This window comes from Carcharhinus amblyrhynchos, unplaced genomic scaffold (genome assembly GCF_965287045.1).
Source record: "Carcharhinus amblyrhynchos unplaced genomic scaffold, sCarAmb.v2.hapA scaffold_392, whole genome shotgun sequence".
Taxonomy (NCBI): domain Eukaryota; kingdom Metazoa; phylum Chordata; class Chondrichthyes; order Carcharhiniformes; family Carcharhinidae; genus Carcharhinus; species Carcharhinus amblyrhynchos.
Window position 1 is genome coordinate 133,874 of NW_027650132.1, and position 20,616 is coordinate 154,489.

Genomic DNA, 20,616 nt, shown 5'->3' on the forward strand with positions numbered 1-20,616 from the left:
ACACACACACACACCCACACACACTCCCCCCCAAACACACCCACACACTCCCCCCTAAACACACCCACACACTCCCACCCAAACACACACACACCCACACACTCCCCCCCAAACACACACACACACCCACACACTCCCCCCCAAACACACAACACCCACACACTGCCCCCCAAACACACAACACCCACACACTGCCCCCCCAAACACACAACACCCACACACTCCCCCCCCCAAACACACACACCCCCACACTCCCCCCCCAAACACACACACCCCCACACTCCCCCCCCAAACACACACACCCCCACACTCCCCCCCCAAACACACACACCCCCACACTCCCCCCCCAAACACACACACCCCCACACACTCCCCCCCCAAACACACACACCCCCACACACTCCCCCCCCAAACACACACACCCCCACACACTCCCCCCCCAAACACACACACCCACCCACACACTCCCCCCCGAAACACACACACCCACCCACACACTCCCCCCCCCAAACACACACACACCCCCACCCACACACTCCCCCCCCGAAACACACACACACCCACACACTCCCCCCCAACACACCCATCCACACTCCCCCCCCAAACACACACAACTACCCCTCCTCCACACACAGTCCACCCACACATTCCACACCTCCCCCCCCCCCCAAACACACACATACCCACACACTCCCCCTCCTCCACACACAGAGGTAGCAGCATCCCGGGGCACTGTATGGGAACCCTGGGGCCAGTGGCAGATACGATCTGTTTAACAGAATCACATCAATGCTAAAATGGGGCAACCCCATCACCTGAATATAATCCATTTTCCTCAACTCAAATCTTCCAGCTCCAATTAGAAGCTTCCCACAGGATCCAGGATTCATTCTGATTGGAATTAATGTTGGGATCTTGCTGAATAACTGCACAAATACATCACCATTACATCAAAGACATTATTGGCTATGTTTAGGAAGTGCAAACAACTCCTCTTCCTGCGTGTAGGTCACTGCTCAATACTCCTCAGTGGAAAGGGACAAGGGAATTCTGTCCTGGGAGTTACGTACAAACTCAAACATAAATCCTGAAGACATTTTGGATTTTAAACAATATTTTAAATAAACATGGCAACCCGAGAGAACGCAGCAGGATGCATTTACTGGCTCCCAGGTTGAGCTTTGTTCTGAGGGAGATGCTGTGGAAGTTTTCCAGTCTGCAGTAATGTGTACTGGGACACAAAGCTTTCCAGTTCCAGCCCAGACAGCATTTTCATGGCTCTCCAGTGAATCTGTCCCGTCACCTCGGCTTTGCCCTCTGGGTGTTCCAACTCTTCAACGATATATTCCAGCCACAGGTCTGTGGGCACAAAGCTGCATGATTAATCCAATCAGCGATAACGCCTCACGTTCCCAGAATTACCACCAATCTCTCCATGCTCATATTAACCAGCCAGTTTAAATCAGTTAGCATCAGCAAGCATCCTCTCCACGCACACAGTGTTCTGCAATGGATTTACATCACCCACACACTCCACACAACGTCCTGAATTGCCACAACTCACTGTAACTTCCCCATAAAAAATCTCCCCCCAACTCCCATTACAGTCAGGTAAACAGCAGAAGAACTAAACATGTCTTAACAGGAAGCTTTACTCTGTATCTAACCCCGTGCTGTACCTGTTTTGGGAGTGTTTGATGGGGACAGTGTAGAGGGAGCTTTACTCTGTATCTAACCCCGTGCTGTCCCTGTCCTGGGAGTATTTTATTGGGACATTTTAGAGGGAGCTTTACTCTGTATCTAACCCCGTGCTGTACCAGTCCTGGGAGTGTTTGATGGGGGGACAGTGTAGAGAGAACATTACTCTATATCCAACCCCGTGCTGTTCCTGTCCTGGGAGTGTTTGATGGGGGGACAGTGTAGAGGGAGTTTTACTCTGTATCTAACCCCGTGCTGAAATTATATTTAGTTTATAAAGTTTAAAAGTTTATATTTATTAGTTACAATTAAGGCTTACATTAACACTGCAATGAAGTTACTGTGAAATTCCCTGAGTCGCCCACACTTTGGTGCCTTTTCGGATCAATCCACCCTAACCAGCACATCTTTTGGACTGTGGGAGGAAACCAGAGCATCTGGAGGAAACCCAAGCAGACATGAGGAGAATGTGCAGACTCCACACAGACAGTGACCCAAGCTGGGAATCGAACCCAGGTCCCTGGAGCTGTGAAGCAGCAGTGCTAACCACTGTGTCACTGTGCCGTTTACAGCCTGCTTCGTGCAGTTTTTAACAATGTCACAGTACTTGTTCCTGAAGGACCAGTTTTAAGATTCCTACCGGCATTTGAAGATCCAAATTCCCGGAGTGCCAGCTCATAACATTCCCGCAGACGCCTCATTTTACTGCATTCCTGAAGGAGAAGACGGACATTCAGCATTCCAAACCAGGGCACGAGAAACAGTAAGAAACCAGAATCTCACCCAGACACAGGGAAAGTACCCAACTTAACCCGGGTTCCCCGTCAGGGACCACCATCGCCCCCCCCGCCCTCACACACCACCCCCACCACCTCCACAGACACACACCACCATCACCCCCGCAGACACACACCACCCCCCCCCGCCACCACCCCCGCCCCTCACATGCCACCACCCCCACCCCTCACACGCCACCACCCCCACCCCTCACACGCCACCCCCACCACCTCCACAGACACACACCACCCCCCCCCGCCACCACCCCCGCCCCCCACACGCCACCACCCCCACCCCTCACACGCCACCACCCCCTCCCCCACCCCACCCCCGCCCCTCACACGCCACCACCCCCGCCCCTCACACGCCACCACCCCCGCCCCTCACACGCCACCACCCCCGCCCCTCACACGCCACCACCCCCGCCCCTCACACGCCACCACCCCCGCCCCTCACACGCCACCACCCCCGCCCCTCACACGCCACCACCCCCACCCCTCACACGCCACCACCCCCACCCCTCACACGCCACCACCCCCTCCCCCACCCCACCCCCGCCCCTCACACGCCCCCACCCCCGCCCCTCACACGCCACCACCCCCGCCCCTCACACGCCACCACCCCCGCCCCTCACACGCCACCACCCCCGCCCCTCACACGCCACCACCCCCGCCCCTCACACGCCCCCACCCCCGCCCCTCACACGCCACCACCCCCACCCCTCACACGCCACCACCCCCACCCCTCACACGCCACCACCCCCACCCCTCACACGCCACCACCCCCACCCCACCCCCTCCCCTCACACTCACACACATAAATCCAGGTTCACTGGTCCCAGGGTCAGTGAGTGCTGTCACTGGTTGAGTTTCTATCAGGACTCTGTTCTCCATTAACTCACCTGCTCCTTCTCAATCGCTATCATTTTCTTGAAAAATTCTAAAGAGTAAGGTCTGTTTTCACGGAGACTGAAAGAAAACAGAAAAGAAAAGCACTGATGTAATCAGAGCAGCAATTTCTCTGGGTAGGGACCTGCCAACTGACAACGCGAGTCCATTCAGTGCAGTGCTGCTGATCTCAAATCAAAACATCCCACTGGATTCCCACTGCTCCGTCAGCATCCTTCCATCACTGTAACTCCAAACTCCACACCCTATTCCCCCTTTAACTCAAGTTAGTCTCAGAAATTCCACCATGATAAAATTTGTCAGCGCCGAGGGAGCGCCGCACTGTCAGAGGGTCAGTGCTGAGGGAGTGCCGCACTGTCAGAGGGTCAGTGTTGAGGGAGCGCCGCACTGTCAGAGGGTCAGTGCTGAGGGAGCGCCGCACTGTCAGAGGGTCAGCGCTGAGGGAGCGCCGCACTGTCAGAGGGTCAGCGCTGAGGGAGCGCCGCACTGTCAGAGGGTCAGTGCTGAGGGAGCGCCGCACTGTCAGAGGGTCAGCGCCGAGGGAGCGCCGCACTGTCAGAGGGTCAGCGCCGAGGGAGCGCCGCACTGTCAGCGCCGAGGGAGCGCCGCACTGTCAGCGCCGAGGGAGCGCCGCACTGTCAGCGCCGAGGGAGCGCCGCACTGTCAGAGGGTCAGCGCCGAGGGAGTGCCGCAATGCTGTCTTTTGATTGCATCCTAAAACCTAGGTCGCACCTGTCCGCAGTATTTTGAAGAGAGTTATTCCTGGTGTCTTGCACAATATTAATTTGCCAATCAGAACCAACAAATGGGTTAATGGGTGATTATCTGATTGTGGGATCAGTGCTGTGCACCGATAGTCTGCAGCTTTTGTACGTTACCACCACGGCCACATGCCAGAAGCTCCCATGTTAGCTGGGTGTAAGAAACATTGCATCAATGCAAGGCTTTCTTTCTGTGCGCCTGTCACCTGTAACAAGGGAGCAGAACGTGGAAACCCAGCTGATGTCAGGACGCACTCTCACACGCAAAGGGAAATAGCAATCCGGAAACCCCTGTCCCGGATGCTGGCAGCTAAACTGCAGCTTTCACAACTCAGACTGAAAGATTCCTGTTGGTATAAATACGATGGGTGACTGAACATAAACTCAAAAATCGGCACCCCCACTGCGGGCACCGACCGCTCTCCCTGGACACGCGGGCACCGACCGCTCTCCCCGGGCACCGACCGCTCTCCCCGGGCACCGACCGCTCTCCCCGGGCACCGACCGCTCTCCCCGGGCACCGACCGCTCTCCCCGGGCACCGACCGCTCTCCCCGGGCTCGCGGGCACCGACCGCTCTCCCCGGGCTCGCGGGCACTGACCGCTCTCCCCGGGCACCGACCGCTCTCCCCGGGCACGCGGGCACCGACCGCTCTCCCCGGGCACCGGCCGCTCTCCCCGGACACGCGGGCACTGACCGCTCTCCCCGGGCACTGCTCCTTTCATTGGGATCGGGTTCAGATCACACAGATTACAATTTTACAAATTCTGCAGTGGTCAAACCGTTGGATGACTCAGGTCTTCGGTGCTGGAGTTGGTTATATATTAACTACGCTCAGCTGTTACCTAGTGAACACTTTCCGTGCTTTCTTATAGCCTCCTGTCTTCAACGCCCAATCGAGGTATCTCTCTTTCACACGCAGAGAGATTGCTGGGACAGGAACTTGCACAGCTCGCTGTGGATTAACAGAGAGAGCCAGTCAGAGTCACTCCTTTGTACAGCCCCATGTAGAAAGCTAAGGTCAGAGTTACCTACCTGATAGAGTGTTTCTGTCTCACTTATACTGCCGGCACCTTCACTCCACTGCAGCTGGAGTAGCCATAGCGGCAAACAGTCCTGTAACAGACAGGGAGAGACAGAAAACAGAGCAAGTGTGAAGCTGCAAAAATCAAAACTCAATGCCAGGTGTTAACACTGCAGCCTCGCAGCACCAGGGCCCTGGGTTCGATTCCTGGCTCAGGTCACTGTCTGTGTAGAGTTTGCACATTCTCCTTGTGTCTGCGTGGGTTTCCTCCGGGTGCTCCAGTTTCCTCCCACAGTCTAAAGATGTGTGGTTAGGTCCATTGGCCATGCTAAGTTGTCCTTTAGTATCACAGGGATTAGCAAGGTAAATGCATCGGGTTATGGGGATAGGACCTAGGTGTGATTGTGGTCAGTTCAGACTCGATGGGCCGGTGGCCTCCTTCTGCACTGTAGGATTCTATAATTCTACCATTTCCACAAAAACCAGCAACCAAGGACAAGGCCATGGAAAAGGAACAGGCAGGTCCCTCATGGTAGGCTCATCCAGAAGATTCAGATGCATGAAATCACAGGAAAGATGTGGAAGGTCTGGAGAGGGTACAGGAGAGGTTTACCAGGAAGCTGCCTGGATTAGAGGGTACGAACTACAAGGAGAGGCTGGACAAACTAGAGTTGTTTTCTCTGGAGCAGCGGAAGCTGAGGGGAAACCCAATAGAAGAATATAAAATTATGAGAAGCATAGATAAGGTTGACAGACAGAATCTTTTCCCCAGAGTTAAAATGTCTAATACTAGGGGGCACGCACTTAAGGTGAGAGGTGGAAAGTTGAAAGGAGATGTGAGGGGCAAGGTTTTTACACAGTGAGTGGTGGGTATCTGGACTGCGCTGTCAGGGGTGATGGTGGAGGCAGATACGATAGGGGCATTTAAGGGGCTTTTAGATAAGCACATGAATATGCAAGGAATAGAGGGATATGGAGCAAGGGCAGGTGGAAAGGATTAGTTTAATTTGATGTCATGTTTGGCACAGCATTGTGGGCCGAAGGGCCTGTTCCTGAGCTGTATTGTTCTATGTTAAAATGTACAAGATGCAGGAATCAGGTTTCAGCATGGTTACAGCTGACTGGAAGAGAAACACAAACAGAACTGAAAGGAACGTAAAGAAAGGGAGAAGACAAGAAAAATCCACAGAAAATGGATCTTGGGGAAGGAGCCAGAAGAGAGATTTCAGGCTGAGCATCAAAAGCATTCCAATCAGATCAAAACTTCAAGATGGCATTGGAAAGGGTTCAGTATGAATCACTATCTTCACACAGACAAGAAAAACCACAACACTGTAGAGAACACGATCACTGATAACACAGACACACACGGAGATGACAGACTTCTATTTATTGACTACAGCTCAGCCTTCAACACCATTATTCCCACAAAACTCATCTGGGCCTCAGCACCTCCCTCTGTGACTGGATCCTGAACTTCCTAACTCACAGACTACAATCAGGAAGGATAGGCAGCAACACCTCCTCCACGATCATCCTCAACACCGGTGCCCTACAAGGCTGTATTCTCAGCCCCCTGCTATACTCCTTATACACCTGTCACTGTGCGGTCAAATTCCCCTCCAATTCCATTTTCAAATTTGCTGACACCATTGTAGTGGGTCGGATCTCAAACAATGATGAGACAGAGTACAGGAATGAGATAGAGAATCTGGTGAACTGGTGCAGCAACAATAATCTCTCCCTCAACATCAACAAAATGAAGGAGATAGTCTTTGGCTTCAGGAAGCGTAAAGGAGAACATGCCCCCGTTTCCATCAAGAGGCATGAAGTAGAAATTGTCAGCTCTGACGCAGGGTCATCCAGACTCGAAACGTTGGCTCTGTTCTCTCTCCACAGGGGCTGCCAGACCTGCTGAGATCTTCCAGCATTTTCTGTTTTTGTTTCAGATTCCAGCACCGGCAGTGTTTTGCTTTGATCCAAATGGATTGTGACCAGTGTGTGGAAGGGAGCGAGAATAAGAGGTAAAATCTGGAATCGTTTCAGAAAGAGTTGCAAGCTGTAATTGAGGGTGTTAGGGGCAGAGATAGGGTAAGGAGGAGTTAGGTTGATAATGGATGGGCTGAAAGGCCTTTTTATCAGAAAGCAGATTGTTATTTCACAATAAGTGGAAGAGTCAATTACTTTGGGGGCACAGGTTTAAAGTGCGAGGGGCAAAGTTTAAAGGAGACGTACAAGGCAAGTTTTTTTTTTAGAGGGAGTGGTGGTGCCTGGAATTCGCAGTCGGGGGAGGGAGTGGAAACGGATACAATAGGGAATTTTAAGGGACATCTGGACAAATCCATGAATAGGATGGGAATAGAGGGATATGGTCCCTGGAAGGGTAGGGGGGGGTTTTAGTTCAGTCAGGGCAGGATTGGAGGGGCTGAAGGGCCTGTATTTTTCTTTGTTCTTTGAAACCACACACAATGCTGGAACTGGATAGTGAGTGTGTGTCACAGAGTCACCCAGTGCAGAAAAGACCATTCGGCCCATCAAATCTGAACTGGCTAGGATAGAGAAAGCAAATCCCACTGAATTCCCAATTTCAGCTTGTGGTTTGAGATTACATTCAACAGAAACTGAGGTTTCTAACGTCCATTTTGGGGCAGGTCTGACAAGTGTCAGCCACAAACCAACTGTACTGATAGAGCTGTCCGTGAAGGCTGGCTCCAATCAAATGTTCAAGTTGCCATGTTTGCCTTTAGCTGGAACTAAAAGGGGGAACTGGGGGTCTGTGCGGTATGACTCAATGCCACATTAAGACAGCATACCCCACCCCCCCACACACACAGCACATCCTCGATCACAAGGAAACAGCAATTTTTTAAAATCCATTCGGGGGACACGGACGGCACTGGTTGGCCAGCATTTACTGTCCATCCCTAGTTGCCCAAGGGCAGTTGAGAGTCAGCCACATTGCTGTGGCTCTGGAGTCACACGTAGACCAGAGGATGGCAGATTTCCTTCCCTAAAGGACATTAGGGAACCAGATAGGTTTTTCCAACAATCATAGAACATAGAACATAGAACATAGAACATTACAGCGCAGAACAGGCCCTTCGGCCCACGATGTTGCGCCGACCAGTTACAAAAACAATGACCCACTAGCCTATACCAATCCCTTTTCGTCCATAAACCTATCCAGAGATCTCTTAAACGCCCCCAAACTAGACGCATCGACAATGGCTTCATGGTCATCAGTAGATTCTTAATTCCAAATATTTTTTATTGAATTCAAATTGTACCACCTGCCGTGACGGGATTCGAACACAGGTGCCCAAAATATTAGCTGAGTTTCTGGATTAATAGTCTAACAATAATACCACTAGCCAATTGCCTCAGGTTAACTCACTGACTACAACAATGCTCCGAATCGGTCAGTCCCACTGGACACTGCACTGTGATTCAGCCCATTCCTGCCAGTTACTGTAACCACACCAATCACCAACACACAGTAACTCAATGGGATCCTAAATAGGGAACTCACCGAGGGTGGAACCTGCCGGAAAGCCTCTTGGAAGAGCAGGCTAACATCTGTGTTCTGCAGCTCCATCAGTAACGCCAAGCTGCTTTGCCACATCTCCACCGAGGGTCCAAAACTACTGCTCGAAGCCTTGACAACTCGAACAGCTTTCTCAACATCACCAACATCCACCAACAACCGAATCTACAACAGCAAAAAAAAGTTAAATCATCGCTCACACAGAACCCGCAAGCCAACCAGAACAGCACAACACTGTTCAAAACTCTGGTGCGGCCGCACTTGGAGTATTGCGTACAGTTCTGGTCACCGCATTATAAGAAAGATGTGGAGGCATTGGAAAGGGTGCAGAGGAGGTTTACCAGGATGTTGCCTGGTATGGTGGGAAGGTCTGATGAGGAAAGGCTGAGGGATTTGAGGCTGTTAAGAGGTGACTTAATTGAGGCATACAAAATAATCAGAGGATTAGATAGGATGGACAGTGAGAGCCTTTTTCCTCAGATGGTGATGGCTAACATGAGGGGACATAGCTTTAAATTGAGGGGTGATACATACAGGACAGATGTCAGAGGTAGGTTCTTTACTCAGAGGGTAGTAAGGGCGTGGAGTGCCCTGCCTGCAGCAGTTGTGGACTCGCCAACATTAAGGGCATTTAAATGCTCACTGGATAAACATATGGATGATATTGGAATAGTGTAGATTAGATGGGCTTTAGTTGGTTTCAACATCGAGGGCTGAAGGGCCTGTACTGCGCTGTAATGTTCTAGTAACCCCCACACGCCAGCCCCAGAACCTGGCCCCGCGCGCCAGCCCCAGAACCAGCAGCCTCTTCCTCTTCACTGAGAGGCTGGGGAATAACAGGACAGGCCGATGCAGTTCAGTAAATCTCCAGCACACAGACAGCAATCAGCACACCTCCTCTATAACAGCATCAACGCTTCACTGAAGCTTTCCCTCCTGTTCCTTTGTTAATTATATCTCTGAACTCTGTGGATTGATAACCTTCTTGGAAGGAACATTTTCTCCTTAATTACTCGATTGAGAGTTCTCCCTTCCTCAGAAATTACCCCATCATCTCTGGTCTGTCTCTATAACTGAAGTCTCTCATTCTCTTGTTTCGTTCTTGTCAACCTCCTCATACCCTTTCCTAGGCCTTTCCATTATTCAGAAACTGTGGTGCCCAGGATTGGATACAGTTCTTCAGCTGACACCTAACCAGAGATCTATAAAAGTTTAGCTGACTCCCTTGTTTTGTTAGTCAACATCTGTACTGAATGTATAACACAAAGTGCCCTCCGACCTCTGCAATCTCTCATCTCTCTTCAGATAAATGGACATCACATTTGTCCACATTATACTCCATTAGTCAGATCTTTGCCACTCAGTTATGTACATCCCTTTGCAACCTGCCTACACTTCACAATTTACTTCCCTATCTTTGGTTGTAGCTAATTTAGCAACCACACCTTCAGTCCCTTCATCCAGTCATTTATATAAATTGTAGAAAGTTGTGGGCACAGCTCTGATCCCTGTGGCACACCACGCAACATGCCCTGCCAACTCCCTATTACCTGTTAACCAGCCAGCCAATCCTCTACCCAGGCCAATACGTTACTCTCTACACTACAAGGTTCTATTTTCCGCAATAATCTTTGATGTGGCACTTATCAAATGCTTTCTGGAAAGCCAAATACACTTGTCTACAGGTTCCCCTGAATCCAACGCAAACGACCCCTTCAAAAAACCACATGAGCTCACCTTCAGATTCAGCTTGATTCAAACTGAACATCTCAATCTCCAGAATCTCTCTGAACGATACCAGTGATATCCTCAATTAACAGAGCTACCCCTCTACCTTTCCCTCACTCCCTGTCCTTCCTAAATTCCACACACCCTTAAATATTGGGCTGCTAGTCTGTGTCAAGCAGCAGCTGTGGTCTCTGCAGGATTTTGTGAATCTTACCCACTGTTTGTAGAGAGCCTGAGGTAAGAGTGAGGATTCACTGGCTCTGTCAAACACAGCTAGCAACTTGTCGAGTCTCTGAAACATAAGGAGAGAGCATCTGATCAGGATGGCACCAGGTAAGTTGGAACTGCACTTGGATGGACAGCAATCTCAGCTTTTCAAACTCACCTTCTTTCGAAGAATCTCATGGTTAGTTTTCCGTTTCCACCTCTCCAGGCAGAACGTGATGTAAACTTTCCAAACATCCTCTATAATCAAAAAAAAATCAGTCAAAGTCAGCTGCCAGAGAGAAGCAGCAAGAAAACAGCAGCAGATAGTCACTCTCAAAGCCCCAGGATGCTGTGTAAATGGGAATCGCGGGTGGAGAGATCCAATTCATATATAAAACATCCTTCCCTCTTCCCTCCCCTTGACCCACCTGGGTCCTTTCACATCTCCCTCACCCCGCTCACCCCTCCCCCCAGCCCCCACCTCGTCTCCTGCTCCCCACCCCCTCTCTCCACCCCGCTCCCCACCCTCTCACCGTTTCCAGTCCTCTTCCCTCCCTCAGTCCCTCCTTGTCCTTCCCAGCCCTTCCCTTTCCCCTCACTCTCTGCCCCTCCCCACCCTCTCTCCCCTCCACACACCCCTCCTCCCTCCTCCTGCTTTACCGCCTCCCTTCCCCTTCAGTCACAGCCCAATTGGATGGGGGTGTGCACTGACCCGTTTGCACAGCAGCAACAGCTTCTTCATACACAGCGCAGCATCGCTCCTCTTGGCGAATGATATCAGAAGCTTTTGTCTGGTTGGAGCACTCTGCCTTTGGCAGTGACTGGGTATCCAGCTCCCGCCGGGCCAGGAAGTCCCAGGTTAGTGCATGGTTTTTGTGCAGAGCCTGGAGGCTAAAGACACGAGGTTAATCAGAGAGTGTGGCACAGACGCTCCCAAACCCTGGCACACTCTACCCCCACCCCCAGCTCAACCCGCAAGCCTAACATCAGTAATGGGGAGAATTCTCCAATCCATTAACAAGGACTTTATAGCGGAGCATTTAGAAAGCAGTGGCAGGATCAAACGGAGTCATAGAACATTGCAGCGCAGAACAGGCCCTTCGGCCCACGATGTTGCGCCGACCAGTTAAAAAGCAATGACCCTCTAACCTAAACCAATCCCTTTCCATCCATAAACCTATCCACAGATCTCTTAAACGCCCCCAAACTAGGCGCATTTACAACTGCAGCAGGCAGGGCATTCCAATCCCTCACCACCCTCTGGGTAAAGAACCTACCCCTGACATCCGTCCTATAACTACCCCCCCTTAATTTAAAGCTATGCCCCCTCGTGCTAGCTTTCTCCATCCGAGGAAAAAGGCTATCACTGTCCACCCTATCTAAACCTCTAATCATCTTATATGTTTCAATAAGGTCCCCTCTTAGCCGCCTTCTTTCTAACGAAAACAACCTCAAATCCCTCAGTCTCTCCTCATAGACCTCCCCTCCATACCAGGCAACATCCTGGTAAACCTCCTCTGCACCCTCTCCAAAGCCTCCACATCCTTCCTGTAATGTGGGGACCAGAACTGCACACAATACTCCAAGTGCGGCCGCACCAGAGTCTTGTACAGTTGCAACATGACACTGCGGCTCCTAAATTCAATCCCCCTACCAATAAACACCAAGACACCGTATGCCTTCCTAACAACCCTATCTACTTGATTCCCAACATACACCTAGATCCCTCTGTTCATCCACACTATTCAGAGTCCTACCGTTAGCCCTATACTCTACACATCTGTTGTTCCTGCCAAAGTGAATTACCTCACACTTTTCCACATTAAACTCCATCCGCCACCTCTCGGCCCAGCTCTGCAACTTGTCCAAGTCCCCCTGTAAACTAAGACACCCTTCCTCACTATCTACCACACCTCCGACTTTGGTGTCATCAGCAAATTTACTAATCCACCCAACTATACCCTCATCCAGATCATTTATAAAAATTACAAACAGCAGTGGCCCCAAAACAGATCCCTGAGGCACACCACTCGTAACTGAACTCCATGACGAATACTTACCATCAACCACCACCCTCTGTCTCCTATCCGCCAGCCAATTCCTGATCCAATTACCTAAATCACCCTCAATCCCATACATCTGCATTTTCTGCGAAGCCTTCCATGGTGAACCTTATCAAACGCCTTACTAAAGTCCATATATACGTCAACTGCCTTACCCCCATCCACCTCTTTGGTCACTTTCTCAAAAAACTCAATAAGGTTAGTAAGGCACGCCCTACCCTCCACAAAACCATGCTGACTATCTCCAATCAATTCATTACTCTCCAAATAACTATAAATCCTATCCCTAATAATTTTTTCTAAAACCTTACCCACCACAGAAGTAAGACTCACCGGTCTATAATTCCCGGGGAAGTCTCCATTCCCCTTCTTAAACAATGGGACAACATTCGCTATCCTCCAATCTTCCGGTACTATACCTGTGACCAACAACGACCTGAAGATCAGAGCCAGAGGCTCTGCAATCGCCTCTCTTGCCTCCCAGAGAATCCTAGGGTAAATTCCGTCCGGCCCAGGGGACTTATCTATTTTCAAACCCTCAAGAATATCTAGCACATCCTCCTTATCAACTGCAATACTGTCCAGTTTACAACCCTGTAACCCAGTGTTCTCCACAGCTACATTTATGTCCCCCTGTGTGAACACCGAAGAGAAATATTGGTTCAATGCCTCTCCAATCTCTTCCGGCTCCACACACAAATTCCCACTGCTGTCTCTAACTGGCCCTAATCTTGCCCTAACCAACCTTCTGTTCTTAACATATCTATAGAACGCCTTAGGATTCTCCTTAATCCTATCAGCCAAAGTCTTCTCATGTCCTCTTTTAGCCCTTCTTAATTCACTCTTTAACTCCCTCCTAGCCAATCTAAAGCTTTCTAGTGCACTACCTGAGCCCTCAAGTCTCATCCGGACATAAGCCTCCTTTTTCCTTTTAACCAGCGAACCAACTTTCTTAGTGCACCACGGTTCCCTGGCTCGACCAATTCCTCCTTGCCTGACAGGGACATACATATCAAGGACTTGCAGTAGCTGCTCCATGAAAAAACTCCAGTCAGCATGGATTTATGAAGGGGAAATCAAGCTTGACAAATCTGTAGGAATTCTTTGCAGATGTAACGAGTAGAGTTGACAAGGGGGAACCAGTTGATGTGGTATATTTGGACTTTCAGAAAGTGTTTGACAAAGTCCCGCACAAAAGATTATCGTGCAAGATTAAAGCGCCTGGGATTGGGGGAAGTGTATTGAGATGGAGAGAAAACTGGTCGGCAGAGAGGAAACAAAGAGTAGGAATTAATGGGTGCTTTTCAAATTGGCCAACAGTGACTAGTGGGGGTGCCACAGGGATCGGTGCTGAGACCCCAGCTATTCACAATATATATTAATGATTTGGATGAGGGAACAAAATGTAACATTTCAAAGTTTACAGATGATACCAAGTTGGGTGGGAGGGTGAACTGTGACGAGGATACAGAGATCCTTCAGAATGATCTGGACAGGTTGGGTGAGTGGGCTAATCGATGGCAGATGCAGTATAATTTAGATAAGTGTGAGGTTATTCACTTTGGAAACAGAAACAAGGCAGCAGATTACTACCAGAATGGCTGTAAATTGGGAGGGGGAGTGTGCAGAGGGATCTGGGTGTCCTTGTGCACCAGTCACTGAAGGTAAGCGTGCAGGTACAGCAGGCGGTGAAGAAGGTAAATGGTATGTTAGCCTTCATTGTGAGAGGTTTCGAGTACAGGAGCAGGGATGTGTTGTTGCAATTATACAGGGGCCTTGGTGAGGCCACACCTAGAGTATTGTGTACAGTTTTGGTCTCCGTTTCTGAGGAAGGATGTTCTTGCTCTCGAGGGAGTGGAGTGAAGGTTTACCCGGCTGATTCCAGGGATGGTGGGACTGATGTATGAGGAGAGATTGACTGGGTTAGGATTGTTTTCACTGGAGTTCAGACAAATGAGGGGGGAATCTCATAGAGATTTATAAAATTCTAACACACTAGACAGGGTCGATGCAGGGAGCATATTCCCGATTGTGTGTGTGTGTCGGGGGGGTGGGGGCGGCGGAGTCCAGAACCAGGGCTCCGAGGATTCAGGGTAGACCATTTAGGATGGAGGTGACGAGACATTTCTTCACCCAGAGAGTGGTGAGCCTGTGGAATTCATTCCCACAGGAAGGAGTTGATGCCAAAACATTGAAAGTATTCAAGAGGCAGCTGGATATAGCACTTGGGGTGAATCGGAGCAAAAGTTATGAGGAGAAAGCAGGATTAGGCTATTGAGTTGGATGATCAGCCGTGATAGTGATGAATGGTGTAGCAGGCTGGAAGGGCCAAAAGGCCTCTCCTGCTCCTACCATCTATGCTTCCTTGACCAGATCGCCCCACCCAATTGTCCGCCCCTCAAATAAGGCTGTTCCCCATCCATGAGATGCAGCAACACCACACGCATCCCCTGCACCCCCTCTCAACCCCTGGGGCAAGGCCAGTGAACCCCCACTCGCTTCACGGTTACTCACTCCTCCACAATCTCTTTCTGAAGGTCCTGTGTGAAGTCAAAGTGTGCGGCAACAGTCCAGAACGACAGGTGGAATTCAGCGTTTCCTGTGCACAAATACAGGAGCATAAAAGAACAGCCCCACCCACGCCCGGCGCGCGAGCGCCCCCCACCCCCACACACACGCCCGGCGCGCGAGCGCCCCCCCACCCCCACACACACGCCCGGCGCGCGAGCGCCCCCCACCCCCACACACACGCCCGGCGCGCGAGCGCCCCCCACCCCCCCACCCACGCCCGGCGCGCGAGCGCCCCCCACCCCCCCACCCACGCCCGGAGCGCGAGCGCCCCCCACCCCCACCCACGCCCGGCGCGCGAGCGCCCCCCACCCCCACGCACACGCCCGGCGCGCGAGCGCCCCCCACCCCCACGCACACGCCCGGCGCGCGAGCGCCCCCCACCCCCCCACACACGCCCGGCGCGCGAGCGCCCCCCACCCCCCCACACACGCCCGGCGCGCGAGCGCCCCCCACCCCCCCACGCACACGCCCGGCGCGCGAGCGCCCCCCACCCCCCCACGCACACGCCCGGCGCGCGAGCGCCCCCCACCCCCCCACGCACACGCCCGGCGCGCGAGCGCCCCCCACCCCCACACACACGCCCGGCGCGCGAGCGCCCCCCCACCCCCCCACGCACACGCCCGGCGCGTGAGCGCCCCCCCACCCCCACGCACACGCCCGGCGCGCGAGCGCCCCCCCACCCCCACACACACGCCCGGCGCGCGAGCGCCCCCCACCCCCACACACGCCCGGCGCGCGAGCGCCCCCCACCCCCACACACGCCCGGCGCGCGAGCGCCCCCCACCCCCACACACGCCCGGCGCGCGAGCGCCCCCCACCCCCCCGGCGTGCGAGCGCGCCCCCACACACCCAGCGCATAAACATAAGATCTAGGAGCAGGAGTCGCCCATTCAGCCCCTCAAGCCTGCTCCACCATTCAATAAGATCATGGCTGATCTTTTTGTGGACTCAGCTCCACTTACCCACCCGCTCACCATAACCCTTAATTCCTTTCCTGTTCAAAAATCTATCTATCCTTGCCTTAAAAACATTCAATGAGGGAGCCTCAACTGCTTCACTGGGCAGGGAATTCCACAGATTCACAACCCTTTGTGTGAAGAAGTTCCTCCTCAACTCAGTCCTAAATCTGCTCCCCCTTATTTTGAGGCTAAGACCCTAGTTCTAGTTTCACCCACCAGCGGAAACAACTTCCCTTCGTAATCTTATACCTTTCTATAAAATCTCCCCTCATTCTTCTGAATTCCAATGAGTATAGCCCCAGCCTACTCAGTCTCTCCTCATAAGCCAACCCTCTCAACTCCGGAATCAACCTAGTGAATCTCCTCTGCACCCCCTCCAGTGCCAGTATATCCTTTCTCAAGTAAGGAGACCAAAACTGTACACAGTACTCCAGGTGTGGCCTCACCAGCACCTTATACAGCTGCAACATAATCTCACTGTTTTTAAACTCCATCCCTCTAGCAATGAAGGACAAAATTCCATTTGCCTTCTTAATTACCCGCTGCAAACCAACTCCTTGAGATTCCTGCACAAGGACACCCAGGTCCCTCTGCACAGCAGCATGCTGCAATTTTTTACCGTTTAAATTATAGTCCATTTTGCTGTTATTCCTACCAAAATGGATGACCTCACATTGACCAACATTGTACTCCATCTGCCAGACCCTCGCCCACTCACTTAGACTATCTATATCCCTTTGCAGACTTTCAGCATCCTCTGCACACTTTGCTTTTCCATCCATCCTAGTGTCATCTGTGAATTTTGACACACTACACTTGGTCCCCGACTCCAAATCATCTATGTACATCGTAAACAATTGTGACCCCAACACTGATCCCTGAGGCACATCGCTAGTCACTGATCACCAACCAGAAAAACACCCATTTACCCCCATTCTTTGCTTTCTGTTAGTTAACCAATCCTCTATCTGTGCTATTACATTACCCGTAACACAATGCACCTTTATCTTATGTAGCAGGCTTTGGTGCGGCACTTTGGGAAACACCTTCTGGAAATCCAGCTACACCAGACTCTCACATACCCAGCAAGTGAACAGATTCTCAGATACCCAGAGCTAGTGTGAACAGATAAAGTCAGAGGTTTACAGCATGAAAACAGGCCCTTCGGCCCAACTTTTCCATACCACCCTTTTTTTTTAAACCCCTAAACTAATCCCAGTTGCCCACATTTGGCCTATATCCCTCTATACCCATTTTACCCATGTAACTATCTAAATGCTTTTTAAAAGACAACATTGTACGCACCTCGACTACTACCTCTGGCAGCTTGTTCCAGATACTCACCCCGTGTGAAAAAATGCCCCTCTGGACACTTTCGAACCTCTCCCCTCTCACCTTAAACCTGTGCCCTCTAATTTTAGACTCCCCTACCTTTGGGAAAAGAGATTGACTATCTAGCTGATCTGTGTCCCTCATTATTTTATAGACCTCTATAAGATCACCCCTCAGCCTCCTACACTCCAGAGAAAAAAGTCCCAGTCTATCCAGCCTCTCCTTATAACTCAAACCATCAAGTCCTGGTAGCATCCTAGTAAACCTTTTCTGCACTCTTTCTAGTTTAATAATATCCTTTCTATAATATGGTGACCAGAACTGTACACAGTATTCCAAGTGTGGCCTTACCAATGTCTTGTACAACTTCAACAAGACGTCCCAACTCCTGTATTCAATGTTCTGACCGATGAAACCAAGCATGCTGAATGCCTTCTTCACCACTCTGTCCACCTGTGACTTCACTTTCAAGGAGCTATGAACCTGTACCCCTAGATCTCTTTGTTCTGTAACTCTCCCCAGTGCTCTACCATTAACTGAGTAAATCCTGCCCTGGTTCAATCTACCAAAATGCATCACTTTGTATTTGTCTAAATTAAACTCCATCTGCTATTCGTCAGCTCACTGGCCCAATTGATCAAGATCCTGTTGCAATTTTAGATAATTTCTTCACTGTCCACTATGCCACCAATCTTGGTGTCATCTGCAAACTTACAGCCATGCCTCTGATATTCTCATCTAAATCATTAATATAAATGACAAACAACAGTGGGCCCAGCACTGATCCCTGAGGCACACCACTGGTCACAGGCCTCCAGTTTGAAAAACAACCCTCTACAACCACCCTTGGGCTTCTGTCAAGAAGCCAATTTTGTCTCCATTTAGATACCTCACCCTGGATCCCGTGATATTTAGCTTTATGCAACAACCTACCATGCAGTACCTTGTCAAAGTCCATGTAGACAACATCAACTGTACTGCCCTCATCTACTTTCTTGGTTACCCCTTCAAAAAACTCAATCAAATTTGTGAGACATGATTTTCCACTCACAAAGCCATGCTGACTGTCCCTAATCAGTCCTTGCATCTCTAAACGCCCGTAGACCCTGTCTCTCAAAATACCTTCCAATAATTTACCCACCACAGATGTGAGGCTCACTGGCCTGCAGTTCCCAGGCTTTTCCCGGCAGCCCTTTTTAAACAAAGGCACAACATTTGCCGCCCTCCAATTTTCAGGCACCTCGCCTATGACTATCGGTGATTCAAATATCTCGGCTAGGGTATCCGCAATTTCCTCCCTAGCCTCCCACAATGTCCTGGGATACACTTCATCAGGTCCTGGGGATTTACCGACCTTGATGTGCTTTAAGACTTCCAGCACCACCTCCTCTGTAATATGTACACTCCTCAAGACATCACTATTTATTTCCCCAAGTTCCCTAACATCCATGCTTTTCTCAACAGTAAATACTGATGAGAAATATTCATTTAGAATCTCTCCCATCTCCCAAATACCCAGTGAGTGTGAACAGATTTCCATATACCCAGAGTGAGTGTGAACAAGGGAGCATTCACTTACCAGGGAATTTCTGGATGGCGTTCTTGTACACAATACGAGCCAACTCTCCCCGGATAATCTCTGTGGGATTCCCTGACTCAGCCTGGAGACAATGAGCAGAAGAAAGACTCAGCATGACTGCCAGTTACAAAGCAATGGGACAGGGGGTAAAATGACTGTCAGTGAGTGTAGACACTCCCCTAACACCACACACAGACTGTCACTCTGCATCAAGGGAGTGCCTGACATTCACTAAAAACACATTCCAATCAAAGCTAAGGCACATCCACATATATCCCCCACCCCATCCTGTCCCCACCCCCACCATCCTGCCCTCACACCCCAACCCAAACACCCACCCTCCTACCTACACTCAACCCTAGCACCCCTCCCCAAAGCAAACCCCCTCACCAACCCAACACCTACCAGCCTGTGGCGCTGCCGACACCCCACACCACTGACAGCATTGCCCCTCCACCAGCTTTGCCCCCAATTCAAATCCCACTCACTCCTTACCCCAAATAAATGCCCTCCACTATACTTTCCTTTCTCGCCTGCCCCATCCCCACCTCCAACAGCATCCCCTTCCTCTCCCCACACATCCCCTCCAACTGCACTTCCTTTGTCCTCGGTTCCTCCATTCTGTTTCGCTTGCCCCTGGCTCTCAGTTTCTCTCTCCCTGCCCCAGTGAGATATCAAGGGGTTAACATCACATGCAACTAAGAACTTTTGAGTTGATTTCAAAATGGCAACCTTAAAGCGTCTGTGATTAACACATTTACCTTTTAACAGTTCTCTTTCTTTCAACACAACAATATTACAACCTTAGATATGGTTAACCTGACTAGAACAAAGTGTGCCTTGTGATTAGCTATATTGTATCAGATCGCATGTGATCTGAAGGATTGTAAAAGCTACATAAAGGAGGATCGTCCCATTGATCGGCGTGCCTTTGCTACCTGATTCCCAGCACTGGGTGGAAGTTACGTAGCAAAGGTTTGCCAGCTTGCATATGTAAGAAGAATAAAGAACTTTTGAATCGGACAATGGTTGGTGTTTGCCTTTGTATCAAAGATGGAAGAGTCTCGTGAAAATGAACATAACAATTGGCGCTGTGGGCAGGGTTCCAACATATACAGATGTCCTCTGTATATGTGAATAAGCGATCGTCTGGGTGTCGGTAACATGAGACGGACGGCCCACAAGGTAAGATTAACCTTGGTTTCTCTCACTGAACTAACACACCCAGTCGACCCCTCGTCCCCCCGAGGCCCTGTATCGATGGAACCCAGAGACAGCTTACGTCCTGGCTAGTCCTCCACCAGGAGATTCGAGTCCCTCAGTTGCCCTGAAGGTTAGAGTCCCCAGGTTTATTCAATAAGGAAGTGGAAGGTTCGAATCCCTCACGTGTACCTGGAGGTTAGAGCCCCCAGGGTTTTGGTATATTAAATCCAGGAGGTTTAAGCCCCCCACCCCAGTGGCCAGG

At 50.9% G+C, this 20,616-nt stretch overlaps 1 protein-coding gene across 1 annotated transcript; it reads right to left on the minus strand.

Moving 5' to 3' along the window:
• Positions 1–673: 673 nt before the first annotated feature.
• Positions 674–19,771, minus strand: LOC145339301 (U3 small nucleolar RNA-associated protein 6 homolog). The gene is made up of 12 exons (XM_080183726.1): positions 19,700–19,771; positions 19,152–19,233; positions 15,225–15,309; positions 11,360–11,538; positions 10,826–10,905; positions 10,655–10,732; positions 8,698–8,877; positions 5,180–5,260; positions 4,990–5,099; positions 3,377–3,443; positions 2,339–2,411; positions 674–1,359 (listed from the first exon to the last, which is right to left on the minus strand). Exons 1-12 carry the CDS (start codon positions 19,769–19,771, stop codon positions 1,160–1,162), a joined length of 1,287 nt encoding a protein of 428 aa, XP_080039852.1. The 3' UTR covers positions 674–1,159.
• Positions 19,772–20,616: the final 845 nt, after the last annotated feature.